Source organism: Thalassophryne amazonica, chromosome 10 (assembly GCF_902500255.1).
Source record: "Thalassophryne amazonica chromosome 10, fThaAma1.1, whole genome shotgun sequence".
In the NCBI taxonomy this organism is placed as follows: domain Eukaryota; kingdom Metazoa; phylum Chordata; class Actinopteri; order Batrachoidiformes; family Batrachoididae; genus Thalassophryne; species Thalassophryne amazonica.
The window spans coordinates 58,896,223-58,911,559 of NC_047112.1; the positions used below are offsets into that span (position 1 = coordinate 58,896,223).

The 15,337-nt window shown below is 44.4% G+C and overlaps 1 protein-coding gene across 1 annotated transcript in view; it reads right to left on the minus strand.

Annotated features, from left to right (window-relative positions):
• Positions 1-341: 341 nt before the first annotated feature.
• The window catches only part of comp (cartilage oligomeric matrix protein), a 77,959-nt gene continuing 62,963 nt past the window's right edge, over positions 342-15,337 (minus strand). The window contains exons 18-19 of the mRNA XM_034180056.1: positions 3,246-3,385; positions 342-863 (exon numbers count right to left, since the gene is read on the minus strand). Coding sequence (XP_034035947.1) covers positions 805-863; positions 3,246-3,385 — 199 coding nt within the window. The 3' untranslated portion in view covers positions 342-804. The remainder of the gene's footprint in view (positions 864-3,245; positions 3,386-15,337) is intronic.

The window sequence follows — 15,337 nt, forward strand, 5'->3', positions numbered from 1 at the left end:
AGGTGTACCAAGCATTAGAGGCAGGGACGATTTCACACGGTTTGCACACGATTCCTGCATCATGTGCACTAAGTGCACACTTCGTCCAATCTTCACACTATGTGTGAAGGGGCCCTTAGATACATTCTCAAACACCAGGTTTCCAAATGTTTCAGAACAGTGTTTCTGTTTTGACATTGGTCATTTGCAGTACAGAAAACATTGTCCATTCTTTAGTCATTCTGGTTTTACTTTCTTGTTCTTGTATATTTTGTGACATAATTGCAGACAAGAGCCTATGTAATTTTCCACAATTTAAGCATTTGCGTCAAGCAGGTGAGTCACACCAGTGGCACTTAATGGTGCTTAATGGTTACTTTTTTGATTGATCAGTTGCATCAGAGTGAACCACCTTCTGTGATCTTTTAATTTGGTGAATTACAGTTGCATTTACTGAGTTGCTATGTAACCCCTTTGCTGTTACTAGTAAGTAAGTCAAATGACCACAACCAATAAAATACACCTTAAGTCACCAAAATCCACATTTATTCAGAGGTGTTATCTTGAAAAGTATTTTGTTGTTTAGGCAACATGAGGGGAAATGTAAATATATGGCTTTCAAAAATGTGTAGAAACATTTTCAAAATTCCTCCTGGTGGTTGAAAACAAAGTTCGCTTTGATTATTTTTTTTTTTTTACACTGACTTTCCTCTGTAAGATTACAACACATTCAGAGAGAATTCAAATAGACTTAATATAGACATTCCAAACCCAGTTGTGTGTTGAAAAGTCTTCCCAAAAGTCTGTGGACACTTTTTACTGTCTTTAGGCAACCAGCTGCACCTGCTGAGCTCTGTAGGTGTCAAAATCCTCAGGAAGAGTATCTGCCAAAAGAAGCCAATAATGTGAAATAGGTGATGAATCAAGAACCACATGTGCAAGTGGCTCAAATGTGATGAAATCCATGTCTAACTTCATGTTCACACTTAACAAAATTGTCTGATCGGTGTGAGATACAAGGAAAAATGGATGTTTAAAAAAAAACTGCAGTATATATGAGATTCACGTCACCAGTGGCAGTTCTACACCGAATTACTCCTCGGGCGAGATGCCCCTCGGAGCGCACCCCCCCCCCCCCCCCAAAAAAAAACATGAAATTTTGCACAAACAGCCATTTTTATTATTTATATTTTTTATTACATTTTATTTTTATATGTATTATTATTATTTGTAATACTTTAGAAGTGCCCCTGAAATTGCAATTGAAATTGATCTTGTGTTTAAGACCTAATTATTGTTCTATAAGCATACTGTCATAGCAAGAAGGCTAACAAACATGTTACACCACCAGTTAACATGAGCCCTTCATTCATGACATGGATACTGTAATCTTACAGGGGGAACACAGTTGCATACCTTTATCATTTGTTGGTTTCTCCTCAGATTTTATTCCTAAATTGGGCACCTGATGGCTTTGAGCATTTTCTGTCTATCTTTTTTTAATGCAATTTCAGCATTTTTTATATATATATATATATATATATATATGTGTGTGTGTGTGTGTGTATATACAGTAGTGTTCAGAATAATAGTAGTGCTTTGTGACTAAAAAGATTAATCCAGGTTTTGAGTATATTTCTTATTGTTACATGGGAAACAAGGTACCAGTAGATTCTCACAAATCCAACAAGACCAAACATTCATGATATCCACACTCTTAAGGCTATGAAATTGGACTATTAGTAAAAAAAAAAAAAAAAAAAAGTAGAAAAGGGGGTGTTCACAATAATAGTAGCATCTGCTGTTGATGCTACAAACTCAAAACTATTATGTTCAAACTGCTTTTTTAGCAATCCTGTGAATCACTAAACTAGTATTTAGTTGTATAACCACAGTTTTTCATGATTCTTCACATCTGCGAAGCATTAGTTTTGTTGGTTTGGAACCAAGATTTTGCTTGTTTACTAGTGTGCTTGGGGTTATTGTCTTTTTGAAGCACCCAATGACATATCCAAACTGATCCATGATACCTGGTATGCGATATGAATATTGAATTCAGAGTTTGGGGGTCATCTCACAAACTGTCTGCAGCCCTTGGACCCAAAAACAACAATTTTACTCTCATCAGTCCACAGAATATTCCTCCGTTTCTCTTTAGACCAGTTGATGTGTTCTTTGGAAAATTGTAACCTCTTCTGCACGTCTTTTATTTAACAGAGGGACTCTGCGGGGGATTCTTGCAAATAAATTAGCTTCACACAGGCGTCTTCTGTCACAGCACTTACAGGTAACTCCAAACTGTCTTTGCTCATCCTGGTGCTGATCAATGGATGAGCCTTTGCCATTCTGGTTATTCTTCTATCCATTTTGATCGTTATTTTCCATTTTCTTCCACACATCTCTGGTTTATTGTCCATTTTAAAGCAGTGGAGATCATTGTAGATAAACAGCCTATAATTTTAAAGTTTTCCCCTCTCCAATCAACTTTTTAATCAAACTACACTGTTCTTCTGAACAATGTCTTGAATGTCCCATTTTCCTCAGGCTTTCAAAGAGAAAAGCATGTTCAACAGGCGCTGGCTTCATCCTTACATAGGGGACACCTGATTCACACCTGTTTGTTCCACAAAATTGACAAACTCATTGACTGAATGTCACACTATTATTGTGAACACTCCCTTTTCTACTTTTTTATTTTCCTAATAGCCCAATTTCATAGCCTTAAGAGTGTGCATATCATGAATGCTTGGTCTTGTTGGATTTGTGAGAATCTACTGAATCTACTGGTACCTTGTTTCCCATGTAACAATAAGAAATATACTCAAAACCTGGATTAATCTTTTTAGTCACATAGCACTACTATTATTCTGAACACTACTGTGCATATATATATATATATATATACTATGCCTGTGCCCACAGTACTGCAGCTGCCCGTTTCGCTCGTACCACAAACCGCTACCATTCGTCGCTTCAAATAATACGGTGAACACAGCCTAAGAGGATGAAAACCCATGTATGGCTTTTATGTCTGCCCTCTCACCTCTGTTTTGTATTTCATCTCCAGAATTTAGCTTTAAAGTTTAACTATCTGAGAATATTATATAGTTGGAAGCAACATATTTATAACATAGTACAATTTTTTTAAGGCTCTCATACTTATATAAATAGGAAAAAGTTAATGGCATATTTTAAAATTAGTTTCCTTATTAAAAAATAAAAACTACACACTATTGACTTATGGGCGCGTCACTCACTGAACTCACCGTTGCAGCGATATCGAAGGTTGGCCCAGATGATGTTCTCCTGGGAGAAACAGAAGACGCCCAGTCGGCCGCCTCTCATTGTGGCATCAATGATGACGCCGGTGTCTGCCACCATCTGAGGACCCTCGTAGAAACGGACCCTACGCACAAAACAGGCTGAAGATATGAAATGAGCACTTTGAGAAGAAGCTAATGCTCGTTCATGGAAATTATGTGGTGTGAGCATTTTAAGGAACAATATGCCTCACATCTAATGGAGCATGTCCCTAACTGAAGGTTAGGTTTGGTGTACGTGTTTCTTGATCTGTGCGTGAAGTCTGTTGAATGTTTCCTCAGTTGTACAAGGTTTTTATTGGAGTACTTTTGAAATACATGAATGTAATTTGGTTGGAGTGCCATTTAACTGAAATGACTCACTTTAGATTTCTGTAATATTATAGTCACCCGATTTAGATATCCTATAATCCCTTCAGCACCAGAGTCGCTGCAGTCTACATAACAACAATTGCAAGTGAACATTATACTATCAGAATATTTTTTTATGCTTTTCATCACATGAATAAATGCATGAGTATGGAGCCCTGGAAGTGTCATCACAAAATTTTTTGTTATGTGGAGAGAGTGCGTACGTTTTATTGTGTGCTCATTTTGATAGTGTGCGCATGTTTTATTATATTGTGTACTCATTTTATTGTGCACGTTTTATTATATTTTGTGTACATTTTATTATATTGTGCACATGTTTTAAGCATCATTTGAGTAAAACAAGGGCGGGTACAATCTACACAATTTGTAAAACGTTCACTCAATATTGTCCTGACACATAAATGTTGGCTATTGGTCAACAAATCATGAGACAGTGTAATACATTTCCCCATTAGAAATGGATCTGGTCAGGGTATATCATGGTTTAGGTGCACAAGGACATACAGAGAACTCTAGCTGCCCAACATGGCATCATCTGGAGTTTAAGCACATTAAAAACGATGCTGAGAGCGAAGCGTCTCCCCATCGTGAGTATGACAGTTTAGGTCATATTATGGAGTTCATTTTGAACAAAAGGAAAACGTGCGCCTGTTTTATTAATTCAAAGGCTCAATTAAAGGAAAATGTGTGCACGTTTATCACAGCCAGGTAAACGTGTGCACGTTTTATTCAAGGGCTCAAAGGAAAACGTGTGCACATTTTGTTAATTCGAGGGCTCAATTAAAGGAAAATGTGCGCATGTTCATCACAGCCAGGTAAACGTGTGCACGTTTTATTAATTCAAGGGCTCAATTAAAGAAAAACGTGCACATTTTGCTAATTCGAGGTCTCAAAGGAAAATGTGCGCACATTTATCACGGCCAGATAAACATGCGCACGTTTTATTAATTCGAGGGCTCAATTAAATGAAAACGTGTGCACATTTTGCTAATTCAAGGGCTCAATTAAAGGGAAATGTGTGCACGTTTATCGCAGCCAGGAAAACGTGTGCACACTTTATTAATTTGAGGGCTCAATTAAAGGAAAACGTGTGACCACTCTCGGGTTCCGTACACAAGACCCTGAAAACTTGCTAAAACATATTCCATGTGTGCTATGTTCGACCTGCGTGGAACTTCATAAACGTAAACCAAATTTCAGACATATACGAGGTCTGTTAGAAAAGTATCGGGCGGCTTTGCTTGAGCTGCTGCCCCCGCGACCCAACTCCGGATAAAGCGGAAGAAAATGGATGGATGGATGGATATATGGATTTGATTCATATGTTTTTACGTCAGCCAAGCTTGAACCTTCATGCGCATGCGTACGTTTTTTCATGCCTGTCGGTTGCGTCATTCGCCTGTGGGCAGGCTTTGAGTGAGCACTGGTCCACCCCTCTCATCGTTTTTTTCATTGCGAGGAAATGGCGGAATGATTTGGGCTTTGTTCCATCAGAATTTTTTCAGAAACTTAGAGACAGGCAGCTGGAAACCATTCGGAAAATTTAGATGGCTTTCGGTGAAAAATTTTATGCGCTTCGCAGAGATTAAGGAGAGTTACTACCGCTTTAAGGACGGTCCACAATGGCGCACGGCGCGCCGCGCTCCGAGCCGCGATCGACAGGCAGAAACTACCAGATCATTTCTAAACGGATGGCTTTGTGGATCCGGGACCGTTGTGTGCAATTTCTCTGGTTATCACAAGAGCTGGACATCAGCCATTTTCTGGCAGATTTCACTTTTAACAAGAGATTTTGTCATGGAAAGCCGCGCGGAGGCTTCGCGCGTCACGACGGATTCGCTGATGGAGCGAGACAAAGAACACCTCCGTTTCGGACTGTCAGAGGACAAGTTGGGACATGCATGCTTATCTCTCCACAATTTCTCTTATACTCACTCGACTGATAGGCATGTCCCAACTTGTCCTCTGATACTCTGAAACGGAGGTGTTCTTTGTCTTGCTCCATCAGCGGCTCCGTCATGATGCACGAAGCCTCCGCGCGGCTTTCCATGACAAAATCTCTTGTTAAAAGTGAAATCTGCCGGGAAATGGCTGATGTCCAGCTCTTGTGATAACCCGAGAAATTGCACACGACGGTCCTGGATCCACACAGCCATCCGTTTAGAAATGATCTGGTAGTTTCTGCCTGTCGATCGTAGGTCAGAGCACGGCGCGCCGTGTGCCATTGTGGGCCGTCCTTAAGGCGGTAGTAACACTCCTTAATCGCTGCGAAGCCCATAAAATTTTCAACGAAAGCCATCTAAATTTTCCGAATGGTTTCCAGCTGCCTTTCTCTAACAGTTTCTGAAAAAATTCTGATGGAACAAAGCCCAAACCATTCCGCCATTTCCTCGCAATGAAAAAAACGATGAGAGGGGTGGACCAGTGCTCACTCAAAGCCTGCCCACAGGCGAATGACGCAACCGACAGGCATGAAAAAACTCATGCATGCGCACGAAGGTTCAAGCTTGGCTGACGTAAAAACATATGAATCAAATCCATATATTTTTTGCATAAAATAAAAAGGACCGTTACTTTTCTAACAGACCTCGTATATATTACTTGGGAACAAACAGTGTTGCAAAGGACAATAAGCAGGATGTTAAAGAGCAAACTTCACTTTTCCGCTGAACGACATGAACAGGAAGCGATTGCAGCTCACAGTGATGCTCATTGAAAATAACGGAGAAACAAGCTGAGCTTCTTGCATGTTTACATAAAACAAACATAATGTCTCTAAACCCAGATAACATATTCACAAGAGTTTTAGGCACAAGGTACAAAGAGTTTTATGCTGCGATGTTAATGCTGTTTGTGAGCAGAGGTTTAATTGCAGCCTCAACAGACCGACTCAATACAGATCTAAGCGCAGCGACCTCTTCAAGATTTTGCAGGATTTGTAACCTCAATAGGGAAAATGTGCTAGTGCAACACCCACAAACTACAGAATCACTATAAACTATATAGGGTGTCTTAAAAAATGTACCCAAAAGTATTCTGAAATGTGAATACCAGGAAATGGTTTTACTGGGAAATGTGTTTTTTCTCATTTCAGGAACCCTAAAGTTTGTTCTGCAAGACATTAAAGTCCAGGAAAAATGCCGCAGTTGAACCTAATTCAGAGAACAAAAATCGTCAAGTTCTGTGCAACGCATCCTAAGGGCTGACTTGCATCTCTTTCCACACAAAATTCAGTCTCATAGAAAACTAACTCCCCAGCAAATGACAAGGAGACTTAAATTTGCTAGGTGGTTTTTCCGGAAAACTGGAGACGGATGATTTGCTTCTTAGGAAAGTTCAGAGGAGGAGGTTACGCTGATCATGTGGTGAAAAAGATAAAGGGTTAAAACATCAAAAAGGAAAGACTGAACTAAAAACTGCACTGGGGAGAGAAATTACATACTTCAGCCACATGGTCATGCAGAAAATGTCTGATAATTGATAATTGATTAGATTTTCAGGGCTGTCAAAATACTTTTGAGTACATTTTTTGAGACACCCTTTATATGTACTGGACAAAGCCTGCGTGACGTGACCTGTAGGTCTTCTGTGACCTGAACAGCTGATATGAAGCCTGTATCTAGGAGTCCATGATGATGGTGGCAGCAGAGGTGATAATTGTGGCTACATCACAATGAACTCATTAATGGATAAAGAGATGGAGTGTGGGTGCTCCATTGTGTGAAAGAAGCTTGAACATGCTTCTACCTTTGAGTCCGAACCAGCTAAGTTAGCAGGCAAACCTCGGTTCAGGTGTTTATTAAATCATATTTCTGGGGACTGTGCAGTGAATTTCCTAACAATTGGGGTGGACAATAAAAGTTTTGAGTGGCTTATTTTCTCAGTAATCATGCATTAACGGGCTGAAGAGATCAGGCTACCGATAGTTGCTAAAAGGGCTAACGCCATTAGTCTGCAACTTTAAATACCACAAGAATTTCACTCTGTACAAATATTGCAGCAGGGACGTTTTAGATGATCCATCCATAGATAAATATTGAATCAACAGATGGAGGACCGGGGCGATCCGTTCATTCGCTGGCTGTTGCCAGAGGGCCGCCATCTTGGTTAGTCTCTAACATCCATCCATCCATCCATTTTCTTCCGCTTTATCCGGAGTCGGGTCGCGGGGGCAGCAGCTCAAGCAAAGCCGCCCAGACCTCCCGATCCACACACACCTCCCCTAGCTCCTCTAGGGGAACCCCAAGGCGTCCCAAAGCCAGCCGAGAGATGTAGTCCCTCCAGCGTGTCCTGGGTCTTCCCCCGGGGCCTCCACCCCACCTCAACTGACTCCTTTCGACGTGGAGGAGCAGCGGCTCGACTCCAAGCTCCTCCTGAGTGACCGAGCTCCTCACCCTATCTCTAAGGGAGTGCCCAGCCACCCTGCGGAGGAAACTCATCTCGGCCTCTTGTACTCGCGATCTCGTTCTTTTGGTCATGAGCCAAATCTCATGACCATAGGTGAGGATCGGAACATAGATCGATCGGTAAATCGAGAGCTTTGCCCCCCCTACTCAGCTCTTTCTTCAACAAGCCGGTCCGATACAGCAACCGGATCACTGCAGATGCTGCACCGATCCGTCTATCGATCTCACGCTCCATCCGTCCCTCACTCGTGAACAAGACCCCGAGATACTTAAACTCCTCCACTTGAGGCAAGGACGCTCCACTGACCTGAATAGGGCAAAGCACCTTTTTCCGGTCGAGAACCATGGCCTCGGATTTGGTGGTGCTGATTTTCATCCCAGACGCTTCACACTCGGCTACAAACCACCCCAGTGCACGCTGAAGGTCCTGATTTGACGAAGCCAACAGAACCACATCGTCCGCAAACAGCAGAGACGAGATTCTGCGGTTCCCAAACCAGACCCCCTCTACACCCTGGCTGCGCCTAGAATTTCTGTCCATAAAAATAATGAACAGAACCAGTGACCAATGGCAGCCCTGCCAGAGGCCAACGTGCAAAGGAAGCAGGCTCGACTTACTACCGGGAATGCGAACCATGCTCCTGCTGCGGTCATACAGGGACCGGATAGCCCTTAGCAAAGGACCCCGGACCCCGTACTCCCAGAGCACTCCCCACAGGGTGCCCCGAGGGACATGGTCGAATGCCTTCTCCAGATCCACAAAACACATGTGGACTGGTTGGGCGAACTCCCATGAACCCTCGAGCACCCGATGGAGCGTGTAGAGCTGGTCCAGTGTGCCGCGACCAGGACGAAAACCACACTGCTCCTCCTGAATCCGGGGTTCGACCATTGGTCAAATTCTCCTCTCCAGTACTCTGGAATAGACCTTACCGGGGAGGCTGAGGAGTGTGATCCCCTATAGTTGGAACACACCCTCAGGTCCCCCTTCTTAAACAGAGGGACCACCACCCCGGTCTGCCAATCCAGAGGCACTGTCCCAGATCGCCACGCGATGTTGCAGAGGCGTGTCAGCCAAGACAGTCCCACAACATCCAGAGACTTAAGGTACTCAGGATGGATTTCATCCACCCCAGGAGCCTTGCCACCGAGGAGCTTTCTAACCACCTCGGTGACTTCGGCCTGGGTAATGGATGAGTCCGCCTCTGAGTCCCCAGTCTCTGCTTCCTCTTCGGAAGACGCGACGATGGGATTGAGGAGATCCTCGAAGTACTCCTTCCACCGCCCGACAACATCCCCAGTCAGGGTCAACAGCTCCCCACCCACACCGTAAACAGTGCTAGTGGAGAGCTGCTTCCGCCTCCTGAGGTGTCGGACGGTTTGCCAGAATCTCTTCGAGGCCGACCGATAGTCCTCCTCCATAGCCTCCCCGAACTCCTCCCAGACCCGAGTTTTTGCCTCTGCGACCGCACGGGCTGCAGCACGCTTGGCCTGCCAGTACCTGTCAGCTGCCTCTGGGGTCCCACCTACCAACAAAGGACTCCTTCTTCAGCTTGACGGCATCCCTTACTTCCGGTGTCCAACACCGGGTTCGGGGATTGCCACCACGACAGGCACCAGAGACCTTGCAACCACAGCTACAAGCGGCCACATCGACAATGGAGGTGGACAACATGGTCCACTCTGACTCCATGTCTCCAACCTCCCCCGGGATCTGGGAGAAGCTCTCCCGGAGGTGGGAGTTGAAGACCTCACTGACAGAGGGTTCCTCCAGTCGTTCCCAGCAGACCCTCACGATACGTTTGGGCCTACCAGGTCTGACCGGCTTCCTCCCCTCCCAGCGGATCCAACTCATCACCAGGTGGTGATCAATCAATCAATCAACTTTTTTCTTGTATAGCGCCAAATCACAACAAACAGTTGCCCCAAGGCGCTCCACATTGCAAGGCAAGGCCATACAATAACTATGAAACACAGTCTACGTCTAAAGCAACATAACCAAGGGATGGTCCAGGGTCACCCGATCCAGCCCTAACTATAAGCCTTAGCGAAAAGGAAAGTTTTAAGCCTAATCTTAAAAGTAGAGAGGGTATCTGTCTCCCTGATCTGAATTGGGAGCTGGTTCCACAGGAGAGGAGCCTGAAAGCTGAAGGCTCTGCCTCCCATTCTACTCTTACAAACCCTAGGAACTACAAGTAAGCCCGCAGTCTGAGAGCGAAGCGCTCTAATGGGGTAATATGGTACTACAAGGTCCCTAAGATAAGATGGGACCTGATTATTCAAAACCTTATAAGTAAGAAGAAGAATTTTAAATTCTATTCTAGCATTAACAGGAAGCCAATGAAGGGAGGCCAACACGGGTGAGATATGCTCTCTCCTGCTAGTCCCCGTCAGTACTCTAGCTGCAGCATTCTGAACCAACTGAAGGCTTTTTAGGGAACTTTTAGGACAACCTGATAATAATGAATTACAATAGTCCAGCCTAGAGGAAATAAATGCATGAATTAGTTTTTCAGCATCACTCTGAGACAAGACCTTTCTGATTTTAGAGATATTGCGTAAATGCAAAAGGCAGTCCTACATATTTGTTTAATATGCGCTTTGAATGACATATCCTGATCAAAAATAACTCCAAGATTTCTCACAGTATTACTAGAGATCAGGGAAATGCCATCCAGAGTAACGATCTGGTTAGACACCATGCTTCTAAGATTTGTGGGGCCAAGTACAATAACTTCAGTTTTATCTGAGTTTAAAATCAGGAAATTAGAGGTCATCCATGTCTTTATGTCTGTAAGACAATCCTGCAGTTTAGCTAATTGGTGCGTATCCTCTGGCTTCATGGATAGATAAAGCTGGGTATCATCTGCGTAACAATGAAAATTTAAGCAATACCGTCAACAGCCGACAGCTCTGCCCCTCTCTTCTCTCGAGTGTCCGAGACACGTGGCCGAAGGTCAGATGATATGACTACAAAGTCGATCATCGACCTCCGGCTCAGGGTGTCCTGGTGCCACGTGCACTTATGGACACCCTTGTTCTCGAACATGGTGTTCGTGATGGACAAACTGTGACTAGCACAGAAGTCCAACAACTGAACACCACTCAGATTCAGATCGGGGAGGCCGTGCTTCCTGATCACCCCCCCTCTAGGTCTCACTGTCGCCGCCCACGTGGGTGTTGAAATCCCCCAGGAGAACAATGGAGTCCCCAGTCTGAGTGCTATCTAGTACCCCTCCCAGGGACTCCAGGAAGGTCGGGTACTCTGCACTGCTGCTCGGCCCATAGGCAAGGTATTTAAGAAAGCACAACTGCACTACAGCACCACCTGATGGTCAAAATATTGCATGTCATTCAGTTTTATCAACAGAGTGCACTTTGCATTATCATAGAGTACCATTCACCATAATGAACAAGACTTAAACCTCCATTAAAGTCGCACCATATAAATAAGTGCTCACTATCCGTGATGTGAAATTCCATCGAGTAGGAGCATTTCTGGGCAACCTTGAGCAGCCTGCAGACTCATGAAAAGACATCCTCTTTGTGGATTTTGAGAAAAATGTGGCAAACCCAGAGAGTGATGCAAAAAATATTCTGCACTCAGATAAGCATTTAGCCCCCTGAGACAGAACCAGATTCAGTCTGTGTGCATAGCAATACACAAATATTGCACTGGGGGCTATTGCTTTAACTTTGGCCTGACAGCAGCCATGGCTTCTTCGTAACGAAGAATGGCTTTCGTATCAAATGGCTTCGCCAAAATCCAGTCCACAACATTCAAATTGTCTGCCATTATGTGCATCTTGCTACCTAGCTAGCTCGCTAGATGGGACTGGTGCGAGGCTAGTGTGAAGTGTATCCGCCTGTGAGTGCTTTGTGACAATCTAATGATTCAGAAACCAGAATATTGACCTTAACCCGAATATTAACGGCATGTAAACGTAGTCGGTGGAGGAGCTCAGCAGCACCCGGTGATTGGTAGGGACAGAAACTGCGATAGAGTGATAGAAGTCAGTCTCCAAACACAAGCAGCTACAAAAAAAAAACCCCCACCAGAAATAGAAGCTCGATTTGTTGCTAGTCATTTTTAACAAAGAAAATGCAGCTAAGAGGGTTAGGAAAGTTTCCGGTTCAACTCAGAACAGAATGAAAATGCTCCCACGGATGTTTACACCAAAAGATCGCTGATTCGCTCATTTCGCTGTCAATCAAAAAGGGATTCAGCCTCAGACAGATCATCCAATCATCATGCAGAAGCTGAGCGTCCGGGCCAGCCGAAGCCAGCCCACTGCCCCATAGACCCCCAGACACGCTGAGTGTCCGATGGGTGGGACAAAGCCAGCATTTATCCAATGACTTGTCTTGTTTCGCTGCATGCTTTGTGTCGCTACTGAAGTCTGTGGACTCTGTCCACACTGTTTAAAGCACCGTGAAGCTGCGGGAATGAGTGAGAGGAAAGCCACCATGGGGGGGGGGGGGGGGGGGCTGCTCTGCCGTAACATAACCATGAACCCCCCGTCAGGACAACCCCCCCACCCCGTATTTTTTTTTTTTTCCGCACGGTCGTACCGCCCCTCCACCCCCCGCGATGCCGCCCCGGGCGGCTGCCCAGACGCCCCGCCTCCAGGACCGCCCCTGCTGGTACCTCTTCATTCATGTTTCATTTCCAGGGGCAGTACTATCAGACAGACAAAACTGCTTGTAGACGGAGCAAAGAAGCATGTGACGTAGGCAGAGTGACAACGAGAGCAGTATCAGGATTTGTACAGGTGGGAGCAGAGCTGGCTCTATTTTGTGGTGCCCAAGGTGAGATTATGGCTTGGCACCCCACCCCTCCGTACGCACACACCACCCCAGACATTAAAGGACAAGAGCTGTATGACAGATCTTAAAGGTTTAATTGCTGATCAAACACACTAAATAACAATCAAAAATAAATGAAATAACATAAATAAAATCAGAATTCCTGTTCAGATTTTGTGCAAATATTTTAGAAAGCCCTGACAGCTCCCACAATATTAATAATAATAAAAAGATGCTATGTTCAAACAATATAAAACAGTACAATACAATATAAAAATGTAATGCAAAAGTTCCAGTGCAGATTTAACTCAAAATCCCAGTGACATCTTTTGACATGGTGTTATGGTCAGTGAAAACTTTGTATTCATTAACAATATGCCTTATAGAAGCAGAATGTGCAAACAAGACAACATAAAACTATAATGTAGCACTAAAATCTTATCCAAATCCAGTGTCGTCGACCGAACAGTTCCCCCCAAAAAGTCGGTTCCCCCTGCTTTCACTGCACGTGTCATTTCAGAGAGTCAGCAGCAATTCACAATTATTGCCTTGTTTCTGCTTAAAATTCCACTCCAGTCATCATCTATCTTGGCGACAAATATCTGAAGCATTTGTACAACAATCATCTAATATATAAAGCTGACCGTGTGTGCGTGCATGTGTGTTTGCTATGCACAGCCACAGTAACTAAGCAATCAACACCAAACTTGGTATGGTGACTGGGGGCACCAAGGAGGTCACTGGAGCCCTTAGGTTGAAAACGTTTATGTGAGCGATCACACACACGGTAAGCATTATTCAGTACTTGTCCCATAATTCCACTGTTGGCCCCTGCACTTCCCAGAATGCACCGCGACGCCAGCAGCATTCCAGCATCTCACAGCGCATATAAACAATGGCTATCGAGGATGTGGATGGGGTTGATCTAGCGAATTCACGGGTGATTATGATGATGACACATTCTCCCAAGTTGAGAAGGTTTTCTAGAGGAGATGTAGCACCTGTGATGGACTTCTGCCGTGCCTGGATGTTGTCTTGTTGTCCATACTTCACAGGGTTTGTTTACATTGTACCCTGAATTGGAGCTCTGCTGAAATTGTCCTCTTGTATCAGTCATGTACCATGAGGTGGCACAAGATTCACAACTGCGAAACAGTGAATACGAGGTCTGTTAGAAAAGTATCCGACCTTTTTATTTTTTTCAAAAACCTGATGGATTTGAATCACGTGTGCTTGCATGAGCCAACCTTGAACCTTCGTGCGCATGCGTGATTTTTTTCACACCTGTCAATTGCGTCATTTGCTTGTAAGCAGCCTTTGTGTGAGGATGGGTGTTGTGTCTTGTTGTTTTATTTTTGCAAGGAAATGACGGAATGACTGGAGCAGCGCGACTGCATCAAATTGTACCATAAACTGGGCGACAGCCAGGTGGAAACCATTCGGATTATTCAGACGGCTTTCAGTGACGATCCTCTGGGCATCACACAGATTAAGGAGCGGTTCAACCGGTTTAAAGACGTCCGCACAACAGTGGAGAGCGAGCCACGCTCCGGGCGGCCATCAACATGCAGAAATGACCGGATCATTCCAAAATGAATGCTGTGATGATGTGGGACCATCGTGTGACTATCCTTGTTGAAGCCTCACAGGACATGTTGTGACATGCCCAGCTCGTCCACAATTTCTTGGATAGTCACACGACTGAAAAGCCACCGAAAGCTGTCTGAATCTTCAGAATGGTGGAAGAGCTGGGCATGTCCCAGCATGTCCTGTGAGGCTTCAACACAGAGGCGCTTTTGCTGCACCATCAGCTTGTGCCGATGAATTTCGCTGCAACTCTTTTCATGGCAAAATCTTCTGCAACAGTGGAATGTGCCGAAAAAGTGCTGATGTCCACCTCTTCCACAGTTTCGCGGATAGTCACATGACGGTCCCACATCATCACAGCATTCACTTTGGAATGATCCGGTCATTTCTGCATGTTGATGGCTGCCCGGAGCGCGGCGCGCTCTCCACCGTTGTGCGGACGTCTTTAAAGGTGCGTTTACACATAAGCAAGACGCGTTACGAATGTCATTTTTCTGTCATTCGTGACATTCCTGATATTCTTAATGTGACTTAACGCATCTGAATAGGTTTCTTAATAGTGCGTGTTGGTGCGTGATATTCTTGATATTCGTGGAGCATGTTTTTGCCTGTCAAAAAATCTTCCACGAATGTCACACACCACCCTCATTTCGTCTCACATCGTGGAGGTCACAACTGAGCGTATTGATCCGTCTTGATGAGTATTGATCCTTAATAGAACGTGACAACATTCGTAGTGGTTCCTGTGATGGTTCTTGGAGCCCAAACTGTCACGCGTTATTACAAAGTGACACGGAAACTGTCAAGTTTTGAAACGACTTGTAACGCGGCGTCACATTTCACTGCACGCCACGACGGATCAGTTTT